Consider the following 12,296-nt stretch of genomic DNA (forward strand, 5'->3'; position numbering starts at 1 on the left):
ACTCCTTATGCTTTACTGTATTTCTCTACTCTCTTGCATTTAGATTGGGGTCAAATGACTAGTTCTAGCTAAGCACTGTGAGCCAAAGGGACTATATTATTTCCATGCAAGGCAGTTAAGCTATAGTGAGCATCTCCTTACTGTATGGGTCTAGAGGGCACACATACAAGATGGACGAAAGTGACCTTACCTTCCCTGATTTTATGTGGACAAACAATGAAGCTTTACTGAGTTAGGCCCCTGGATTTTAGGGTTTGTTACTGCAGCATAGCTTATCCCAACTAATGCAACATCAAACTCAAGAAGTTAGAAAATAACAAAAGAAACCAAAGGGAAACAAAATCAAATTAATGTTTGAATTTAGAAAAAAGAAAGAAAATAGCATAATGTGAAAATTCAAGAATTAGATTGTTGAAATAATAACTAAAGTCACAAATACATTAATTGACCTAATAAAGAAGAACACATTGAAAATGCAGTGCACAAAATGAGAATGGGAAAATAATCACAGATGCTGAAGAAATTATAAAAGTTAAAGAAACTTTGAAGTATTATAGAAGTGAACATAAAAATCTATTAATAAAATATAGTTTTTTAAAAATATAAATTTTCAAAATTAACTCTAGAAAGGAAAAAAATAGGCAACATATTTTATAAAAATTAAACAAATAATATATAACCCCTGTCACTATTCCACCAAAAGCTTCAAGTCCAGATGAAAATTTCTACCAGATATTTAAGGAACATTGCTACAATGCTGTTTCATCTCCTCCAGAGAATTTGAAAGGAATAGAAGCTTTTAAGCAACACAGTGTTGATTTTCCAACCACAAAAGTTAGTACCTCCCATCCATACACACAAAAATTGCAAACTCTCTGATGACCATGACTACCATTATTCGAGATAAAATATGAGCAAACCCAGCAATATATTAAGAGAATAATTCATCATGAAAAAACATCCTCCTCTGGTATATTTGTTGCAATTAATGACCCTGCATTCCTACACTGATAGATCATTATCACCCAGAGTCTATAGTTTACATTAGGGTTCACTCTTGATGTTGTACAAACTATGGATTTTGACAAATGTGTAATGATGTACTACCATAGTATCACAGTTTCACTGCCCTAAAAATCCTCTGTGCTCTGCCTGTCATCCCGCCTTCCCCCCAAACCCTGGCAACATCTGATCTTTTTACTGTCTCCATAGTTTTGACTTTTCCACAGTGTCAGATAGCTGGAATCATATAGTATGTGCGGCTTTTCAGATTGTCTCCTTTCACTTAGTAACATTCATTTAGGTTCCTCCATGTCTTTTCATGGCTTGTTAGCTCATTTCTTTTTGACACTGAATGATATTCCATTGTCTAGTTGTACCACAGTTTATTTATTCATTCAACCTACTGAAAGGCAACTTGGTTGCTTCCAAGTTTTGGCAATTATGAATGAAGTGGCTATAAACATCTGTGTATAGGTTTTTGTGTGGATTTAAGTTTTCATCTCATTTGGGTAAATACCAAGGAGTGTGATTGCTGGATCATATGGTAAGAGTATGTTTGGTTTCGTAATAAACTTCCAGACTGTCTTCCAAAGTGGCTGTAGAATTTTGCATTCCCACCAGAAATGAATAAGGAATTTTTATTGCTCGATAGCTTCGCCAGTATTTGAGTGTATCAGTGTTTTGGATTTTCGTCATTCGAATAGGTTTATAGTAGTATTGCTTTAATTTGCATTTCCCTAATGACATATGATGTGCATTTCCCTAATGACATATGATGTGTAGCATCTTTTCATATGCTATTTGCCACTAAAGTGTTTTTAAGAGCTAAATGTCACAAACAACCTAAATAGGCCAAAGTAGGGCACTAGGTAGAAACATTATGGTATATCAATATGGTAGAATACCTTGCAACAATTCAGTAAATGGAAATCATTATAATACACTGACATGGACGTTTCCCTATGATTAAATTTTGAGTGAAAAGTCAATGAACATATTAGTGGGCATAGTGTGTAATATTATTTAAATAAAAAGAAAATAAACACAAGTATATTCTTTTCTATAATAACAATATTTCTAGAAGGTTTCACAAGAAATTGTGGTCAATATTTGTCTGAATGGAGGAAAGGATGGCCAGGGAAAAAGAGTGAGAGGTGTCATACTTGTACAGTCTACCCCTATGACTGACTGTCTTTCCAAGTGATAGATTGGTGTTGACCCATAACCTTTCACTCTAGATTGCACTAGAAAAAGTAACATACATTTTCAAGTAAGGTCCCAGGGTTGAATTAAGAGTTAAGGATGAAGTAGTCTTTAGCAGGAGAATGTAACAAAACTAACTGGCACACAAGGGGATTTAACTCTGACAGTGGCTTCATAAACATCATCCTCTGTTCTGATCTTCTCATGTAATGAAAATCCATTGTGGGCTTGTGTGAATGGCAAAGTGTTATTCTTTTCTATGTTTAGGTTTTTTTTGGGTTTTTTATTTTCGTTTTTTTTTTCCCTTACCCCGTTGTTGTATCAGTAAATAAAAAGTGAAATGGTGAGTTTAATCTATGGTAAAAATCAATCTGGATAATTAGAACCAAACTTATCCTACAATGGAATAGTGATTTTGTCAAAATTATATGGTGAATTGTATATGAAGAATTCCTAAATAGAGCACTTTTTTTTCCCTTCCTGTAACTGACCCTATGGTATACTTTTGTTTATTTCTGATGAAATAACATGGTGAGCTCTCCATTGTCTATGTGCTCTAAATCTAATAGATTTTTTGTGCATATAGCTTCTTATAAACCTTGTACGTTACTTTCTTTATTCCTCCCACTGGCATTTTTAAACACTTTGCTATATACTTAGTCTTTTCCTGTATCTTAAGTAGGAAATACCCTCCATTCTGCCAAAAAGGTGTCTTCTTTAGCTGTTGATCCTGTGACCTCCTATATCCCATGGGACCTTAGTCATTTTTCTTTCTCATGTCTTCAATTTCTTTCTCTACACTAATTTTTCTTTCTCTTTATAAATATACCTAGCACAATAACCTCAAAAACATTTTATCAGTTTTCCTGTCTTCCTCCTTCCCTTCGTTGAATCATCTTGTGTAGTGTACCTCAATGTCTTTTTCCTCATTCATTCTTTTACCTTTTGCTGTCTAACATCCTCTCCCTGCCTTTGATGGAAATTGCTGTTTCAGTTGTCACCAGCAATGATTTTTCAGCCCATCCTCTTCTCAATCTTGAGTCCTCCTCTGCCATTCAGTAATTACATGAGTTTGCATAGATTACCAAACCTCTCTAAGGTGCAGTTTTCTGATCTGTAAAATAGAGATATTAATAATGATAACCAATAGACTGTACAAAAAGTGCCGAGAATATAGTATGAACTTAATCAACAATACCTTTGACTGTTAATACTGTATAGTAACTTCTTTCTCTGCAATACTTGACCTTTCTCTCCAATACATATCCTTTCCTTGAAACTTTTCCTTATGAAATCTCATATTGAATTGTCCTCTTTCCACTCAGCATTTAGATTTCTATTTTTATTTCACCTTCCCTTGCTCCTTTTCCCTTTGCCTATCCCTTATATTTATTTTTAAAATATCTGTTGAATACATAATCCATCTCAGACATTGCACAGATTTTTCTCTTAATTTCTCTGTTTTACTCCTCTCATCTTTCCGTAAGGTGTCCATAGCAAATTCTTCTGTTCCCAAAGTTTCAACCATCACCTCCAGGTAAATGCCTCCCAAATTTCTGTCACTGATGTTGAACCCCACACTTCAAACCTATTTTTTCCATTGCTATGCTCAACATCCCACTTTCTCTCCAAAGCCAGAAATTCTTCCTGTCTCCTCTATTTCTGTTAGAAACATCTTCATTCTCCCAAACATTTAAATTTAAAGCAGAAACTACCTTTTGACACTTCCAGTGTGTAATAATTTTCCAGGTCCTACTGATGCTACCTTTACAGTTTCTCTTAACAGCACCCATTCTGTTCTTTCCATTCACACATCAGAGTTTAAGGTTAAGTCTGTATTATATCTCACTCAGACCTTTGTGTGGTCTACTATTTTTATCCCTGACAATTATTATCTTCAATCCATTCTACATGTGTTTTTAGGTTTCCCTTACTTCGTAAGCTGGGACCTGATCACAGACCTTCTCAAAATCTTTCAGTGGTTCTCCACTGTAAGATTAGGAGACACTCTTGAATTAGGAATCAACATTTCATGAACTGTAGTCCCAAACTGCTTTATTGCTGCCTCTGGAGCAAGTCCCACCCTTGTTCTGTCTATGCATTTATATAGGAATTGCATCTTATATGTGGGTTAGATTCAACAAATAAAGTTAAAACTGCCTATGTTCAAAATTACCATTGAAAAGCATCCACAAAACTCAGTATACATGGTTCTGTATATACAGTTTTGATGAAAATTTGTACATAAAGCTGTATCATTAAGAAAATATGTAGCATAAAACAAAGAATAAATATACAAAATATAATTTTATAGTGGATTCACTCAGAAATGGAAGAGAGACCAAATTAAGAGAGAGTTGATTTACTTTCACCATCTGTGCCCTGACACACTCCCACTGAGTAGCAGCAGTAAAGTACCATACTATTAAATTGTTCTCTCTCTCTTTCCTTTTATTTGCTTTTGCAGAGGGTATGTATTTGAATGTTAAGACTATACACATAAGACAGCTGTTTGGATGAAATGCCTTTTTTCTTGTGTCCGTATCTACTATTCACTGCCACTCTTCAAAACCCCTTTCCAAATAACATCTTAGTAAAGCTTTCTCTTCCTCAGCCTTTCAATCATACATCTTTTCAAGCTTCTTGAAATTCCATAGCACTCTGTAATTGTTATAAGGCTTTTTTTTTTTTTATCTCATCCTTTTATTATAGAACGTTTGTCAGTACTCAACTTATTCCTCCACAAGGTCAGGAATTTGTCTTTCCAATTTTCCTACAGTGTTCAGTAGGTAGACAGATACAAAATACTCAATAAATATTTGCTGAATTGAATCAAAGCCAAACATTGTTAGAGAAATAAATATGTATGTGGGATTAAAGGTTAGTAGTATATAAATTAAAAGACATTGTATTTCAAAAACCAATATTAAAAAAAATCATATTATTAAGTAAATCCTTTTGGATTTTTTCAAAGATTCACTTTTCTTCATACCCATATTCTTGATATTAACTGCTAGTCATATCCCAGGACAGAAATTGTCCTCTTGTAGCGTGTTGTCTTTCATAAAGACAAAAGAAAGTCAAGCAGTTCACAAATTAATAAATCTATTTTTAAAAAATAGCCAAAACAGTTTAACGGAGAGAAAAGGAACTTTGGAAGCGATCATATAAGTTTATTTGAGGAAAGCAGCACATTTTCTAGGAAGTCATAGAACCTCTTAGTTTTCCGATAGCTGTTGACTTTCTACTGACTTTAGACCTAAACTGTATATTTCAAGGTTACACAAATCAAAATAGTCCTTACAAATTCCTGAGTGTGTGTATGAGAGAGAGAGAGAGAGAGAGAGAGAGAGAGAGAGAGTGTGTGTGTGTGTGTGTGTGTGTGTGTGTGTGTGATTGTAGTAGCTGCCATGATACCAACATGCTGATTTTTGCTATTTCTGTTTTTTGTTGCTGCTATTGTTGCTTGGGCATTCTTATTCTCTTTTGCTCAAAGGACAAAACTACAATTCCCACAAGAGTGTGTCTTGCACACATAGTAAGAATCAAGTTGAAAACATCTTTATAAATAAATCAGAAAATATTGCGTAGAACTCAACTTGATAATAAACACCAAATATTTTTTTAACCTATGGTATCTCTTTAAAGAAGAATTAATAAAGACAATTTGAACTTGGTTTACTTGGTTATTTGAACTTATTTGTGCACAGTATTTTTAAAAGTTATTTTTAAAGATTTTGTGTTTTTAGATTTTGGATGTGTATAATTTCTGTAACACATTTTAGAATTATTAATCTTTATTTTGTTTTAAAAATACTAATTTGACCTGAGTTTCAACTTTCTTATATATATAAAGGAAGGAGCTTAAACAAGGGAAGTTGTAATACTTTCCTTTTTACTACATTATGTCCAGTGATTTCACTATATAAGTATTTGTCTTGATACAAATCAAGTAAAAATCAACACTCTTTAAGCATATTTACTAAGGTAATTTGCTTTTGGGTTTTATTCAATTAATGGGCATGAAATAGAAATTTAACTAAACTTACCATACCTGGTGTACTCTCTTATCTACATTTTTATAAAAATTAAAACCAAACAAGAAAGGAAAAAGCAAATAAGTTTCAAACATCCCCTGCAAAATCAGTGGGAAGAGAGAGCTATTGAAATTTGTACATTTTATCTAAGCTATGTATTCATATTTATTCATATCTCTGGTAACATAATCTATGTTAAAGTTATTAGTCATTTGCATAAGATTTTTCTTTACCTTTTCCAGGCAGCATTTAGATCAGGGATGGCAAATAGGTTTTACTGCTACTCTGACTCTAAAAGATTGATAGTGATTTATGGATGGGTTTGTTGAAACAATTTTAGGGTCATTCTGGAGTCAGTGGTTAAGAATGTCATTATGGAGTGTGTATGAGGAAAATGTAAGCTGCATCTTGATTTACAAACTAAAAATGGAAATTACTATATTATTCTTGAATTCTCCCTTCATTCTATTATACTTGCAGATGATCCCATATAATTTAATACTTAAGTACAGGATGTCATATTTTAGACTACAAATATGTATTATGCATTGATCTTGTCTTGCTAACTAGATTATAAACTCCTTGGTGACAGGGAACGGGTCTTAGGACTTTCTTATACTACCTAAACTCTCTAGGAAAGTATAAGGCACAGAGTAACCTCTGTATTTGTAGAAACTATCTGACTTTGTGGCATATGTGTATATGTTTCATCTTTATCATTTTAAAATGAGCTAGTGTTTTCTTTGAAAAGTTACATGGAAATATAGTGGAAGGAAAATAAAATAACAAAAGGATTCAATGAAAAATCCATCTGGTTTCTACTCCAGGCACCTCGTCTTCCTCGCCAGAAGCAATCATTTTTCATTATTTCCTGCATAACCCTCCAGAAAGAATTCATGTAGAGACAAGCCTATGCATGTGCTTATATTGACATATGTATGGAAATATAGTCACAGATATTGGTAAACAGATAATTCTCTTCTAATATTAAAGAAAGCCTACAGCAAACTAAGGTGTAGGCCTTTTTTTTTTTAACATGATTTGAAGATTGTTTTATTTTAATTTATGCAGAATTATCTCATTGTTTTTCACTCAAGTGTATAATTTCAATGTATGGATGCATTGTAATTGATGTTACCAGTCTTGCAATGCTGATTTAAGTTGTTAACAGACTTTTGCTAATATATACAAAGCAGCAACACATATCCTTGCATATGCATCTTTGCACATCGGGCAAATATACCAATGAAAAAAATTCCAAAATTAGAATTGCTGTGGTGAGGAGTTGATACATTTTTAATATACTAGATTTCATAATATTGGCCTACAGAGAGATTATCCCAATTTGTAGCCCCTTCAACACTGAGGTTGTTTTTATACCCTTGTCAAATCTATCTTTGTGTTATACAACTTTTTAATCTTAATCAATATGAGAGAAAAAATGCTATCATATTGCTGTTTTTGTTTACTTTTTTAATTGAAAGATTTTTTGAACATCTTACATTTGTAAGCCATTATTGATTCATTGTGAATCTTGCACTTATATTGGTTTATTGATCTTTATCATATTGATTTATGAGCCTTTTCTATTTTAAAGAAATATGCCCTTTTTGTCAAATATAATGATTTTTTTTCTGTTTTATTGACTTTATGTTGACTCTGTAGATGGATTTTATTGCTCAGTGTGGACAATATTTAAGTTTGTCAATTTGTCCTTTATGTTTTCTATGTTTGTAATGTTCTTGTTTTAATAGCTATTTTATTCTAGAATGTTTATTATCATTGTTATTATTTTAAAACACTTCTTTGATCTGTCTATAATTTTTTTTGGTGTAAGTATCAAGTAAAGATTCAGCATTTTTTTTTCCTCCAGGTGGCTCATCAACAATCCTAACATTATTAATTTTGTAATTATTTATTCTCTACTATTTTGAATTGCCAGTTTTTGTATATTAAAACCACGTAACATAAATGACTGTACTTCTCATGTCTCTATGCTGTTTAATTATTGATGCTTATTGATATCCTGTTATGAAAAAAATTTAACTAATGTTACTTTAAAACACTTCTAAATTCCTGGCATATATAGTTCCTACTCATTAGTGTTCCTCTATTTTTTTAGAAGGCTCCTCATGATATTTGCAGTTTTATTTTCTTAAGTTTAGGATAAGTTCATGGGATTACAATAATATTGTTACTATTTTATTGGGATGGTATTAATTAGGGGAAAAATAATACCTTTAATATATCTTCCTCTCTAAAACCAAACTATATCTTTATTCCAGGCTTCTTTTGAGTTTCTTTATAAACTTTTAAATTTTCATATAAATTATATACAGTTTTTGTGTAGTTTAACTCAAAATACTTTGTTGTATGGTAGATATTTTGGTTGACCTTTTCTTCTATTATATCATCTTTGTATATATGAAATCTATTGATTTTTGTATAATTTTTGAAACTAGCTACATATATTTTAAATTCTTAGTTTCTTATAGTTCTTATTTAGTTTTTATTGATTTATAATTATGTGATTATATTAACTGCATGTAATGATATTCTTCTCTAGTTTTATACCTCATTTCTTTCTATTGTCTAATTATATTACATAATATTTCCAGGCAATATAAAATAATAACATTATTAGTTTTATTTATGATGTTAAAGCAAAATTTTATAATGTTCCTCCATTTATATTCAAATTCATTAATAAAGTGTTTATTTTATGTGAATAAAATAATTCATTTTAAGAGTATTTTGATCAATAAATAATGTTGAATATTATCAAATTTATTTATATTAACTGTGGAACTGATCATTTGTGTTTTTCTCTTATTTGATATATAGTAGCATAGAGAATTATTAATATGTTTCTATAAATAAAACATCTTTTCACAAATATTTTAAATATTTTAAAATTCAGTAGCCTTAAGTTTGAAGAAGACATTTAAATACATAATGACTCTTGGACATATACAACCTAACATTTTTCCATTTCCATTTTATTTGCCCCACTCATTTTATGAGATGTTGGTGTAGTCAACCGATAACCAGTATTTATCTTTAGGAACATTTTTTATTCACATTACACATTAACATTGTATAATTCAGAAAAGATGTTTAATTAGAAGAAAAATACAAATATTCTGGAAAGGAAGAATAATTTGCAACGACCAAAAACAGTTTACATAGTCAATACCCATTGCTTTCTAGGAATTTCACATTGTTACTTTTGAAACATTCTGGCTAAACCATAATCACTTCATTTTTTTCTTTCAGCGTCAATAAAGAATATATTTCTCTAAATTTTGTCTGTATATATCTTAGCTACTAAAATGTTTAGTAACATTTTACATTCTTCTATGAAAGGGCATGTACATAAGTCTGAATGTGAGGAGTTGAGTTGCTAAGGTTATAAATGTAAATAGAAGGACATCTTCACCTTCAAAAATAAAGCATTTGCTTAATTTTAGGTCTCCAAAATACAGTGATAGCACTTATCTAAATTTAGGGCTCTGAAAAGGATTTATACTACTATAGATGTAGCTTTAAAATTTGCTTTTAAAAGTAATTAAACTTTCAATGAGTTACAGATTTTTTTTTTTTAAATAGGGTAAGGCAATAACTTGAAACTAAAGAAAATATCAAGGCTTTAACCCTAAGAGCACTATTACAATGAGGACAAGGACTACTCAAATGCTGTCATGAAAATGCCAAACTATCAGCAAATAGATTTCTTGCTAATGGCAATTTGTTCTGCCTCTGACTGAGGACAATGACTACTCATTATTCCAGTGGCTTAATTGCAAAAATTAAATGCATGTTGTTGCTATTTTCTTAAGGGAGGTGCATCAACAAAGACTGGGTATGCGATGGAGATATCGATTGCGAAGATCAATCAGACGAAGATGACTGTGACAGTTTCTTGTGTGGGCCACCCAAGTACCCTTGTGCTAATGACACTTCAGTCTGCCTGCAGCCAGAGAAACTCTGCAATGGGAGAAGGGATTGTCCTGATGGGTCTGATGAAGGCGACCTCTGTGGTATTGCACGTTTCACTGCATTGCTTCTTTCTGGAAACTAGAACCTTTTAGTACACTAGCTGATGGTTATTATAGTAGCATTTGTTCCTTCCAGTCATTTCTTTAAATGTAACTTTTAGGGTTGAATCCTGTTTACATTTTACAGGCACTGTATATTTATTTAAAAATTAAATATGATCAGAAATCTCTAAAAATGAAGCAGAAAAGGCTACCTGATCCAACTAACTTAACAATTGTTACAGCTGCGTTCATCATTTAGATCTCTGAATAGTCAACGATGTTCCCACAATTGAATTGATTATATTGTCAGTGAGTTGCTCAGAAAAGAAGACTCCTGTTATTATTAAACTATGGGATGAAATTTACTACCACCCAATGTATTTTGTCAGGACTTTAGATCATTACAACAGAAACCTTTTTTAAAAAGAGGAAAGGAAGAAACTGGATAATGAAATCAACAGAATATTACTTGATTTTATATAATTTTCTCAGAAGTTTTTAGTTTTCATACAGTAGCTTTCTTTAGTATGCTTTATCTAGTTAAAATGATGATTTCAGTGGGATAGCTTTGGAGCTTTAAAATCACTTTTCACTAGCCATCTCCTTATGCCACCAGCACATATAAAGCAATTACATTTCCTTCTCTGTGGGGAGATCAGAGATTTGGCAAGGAGATTTTAAAAATATGTTTTCTAGATAATACTGAAGGTGACATCAATAGAGTAATGACGAAGATTTATAGCATGATAAGAACAATAATGAGATGACTTGAGGCTGTGAGAAAATGACTTTAGGAAATGATGAACCTGCCTGATTGGAAATACGAAAGACAACTACATTTAAGCCTAAAGTTATCATATATTGATCTGAATTGAGCATTAATAGCATACTGAGTGATATAAAAAAAGACTATTATTCTTTTTAAAATTTATGTAATAAAACATCCTTTCTTCCAAATAGTCTGTGATTCTATAAAACAACTTTGAAACAGTAAATGCAACAGTCTTCATTCAGTGATGCTATCATTTAAACAAACAGAAACCCTAAAATTAAATCAAAAAAATTACAAATAAAGGATGACAGACTTTATTTATACAGTTTATCTGTATTCACTTCTTTTTCTCCCAGCTTGTTCTCCCTGGTGGAGTAGTTCGGTGGATGGAAAGATCTCTTACATTACCATGTATGAGAATTGCTCATGAAGTTTGTAAGAGCAATTCTAAAAGAAGGAAACTATCAACAGTCTTAAAATTGAAAGTGTATAATTATAGAAAAAAATGAGATTTTGACAAGTTTGAATTTTATTCTTCAATTACTTCAATTAAGTCACCTAGGCAGGGGGCTTAATTTCTGGAATTGTCAGTTTCCTTATAACAAAAATGGAGATGATATCTATTAGGAAATCATGGTAATAATACCTAATGCACTATAGGTCTTGAAATAAATTAGTGCTTTTCCATCTTTTCTTCATCCTTTGGGTTAAATGAAGTAAATAAAAGGTGAAGAAGAGAAAATACAGTCATTAAGAAAAATGAAGAGAATCATAAGAAAATGCAGGCTTATTTTCCTATTCTCTGCTCCCTAAATTGGGAAAATAAAAGAGAAAAGGGGATTTCTTCTGAATTCATTTCTCTGTCTACTTCAAGATTGAAAATCAGTTCTTGCTTATCAAGCTACTGTACTCATTGGCTAAGAAGCCTTACTCAAAGATTTTAAATGATTACAGGGAGTGGAAAAGGTCACAGTAAAGCTAGGTGTGGAAGTACCAGAGGAGATAAAAAGACATTTTTGTACTGATTGCAGCACTGTGGCATATCGAACTCACATACTCTGTCCTTTATCAGGTGAAGTTGAGGGAGAATTAGAACAAGAAAAGCAAAAGCAATCACTGGTCAAGGGATTGAGTGAATTGCAGAAGGCTCTTCTTTTCTCTGAAAAGGTGCTTTTATGTGCACCTTTGTAGTGTCAGTTGTAGATGGTCGGCGATATTGGTTCCTGTAGGGGAATGACACTT

At 31.9% G+C, this 12,296-nt stretch overlaps 1 protein-coding gene across 1 annotated transcript in view; it reads left to right on the forward strand.

Annotated features, from left to right (window-relative positions):
• LRP1B (LDL receptor related protein 1B) overlaps positions 1-12,296 on the forward strand; it is a gene marked incomplete at its 5' end in the record, with an annotated part of 1,013,530 nt that overhangs the window by 335,355 nt on the left and 665,879 nt on the right. Inside the window, one exon of the mRNA XM_007453725.1 lies at positions 10,082-10,282. Within this exon, the coding sequence (XP_007453787.1) occupies positions 10,082-10,282 (201 nt within the window). The remainder of the gene's footprint in view (positions 1-10,081; positions 10,283-12,296) is intronic.

Source organism: Lipotes vexillifer, unplaced genomic scaffold (assembly GCF_000442215.2).
Source record: "Lipotes vexillifer unplaced genomic scaffold, Lipotes_vexillifer_v1.1 scaffold606, whole genome shotgun sequence".
NCBI lineage: Eukaryota > Metazoa > Chordata > Mammalia > Artiodactyla > Lipotidae > Lipotes > Lipotes vexillifer.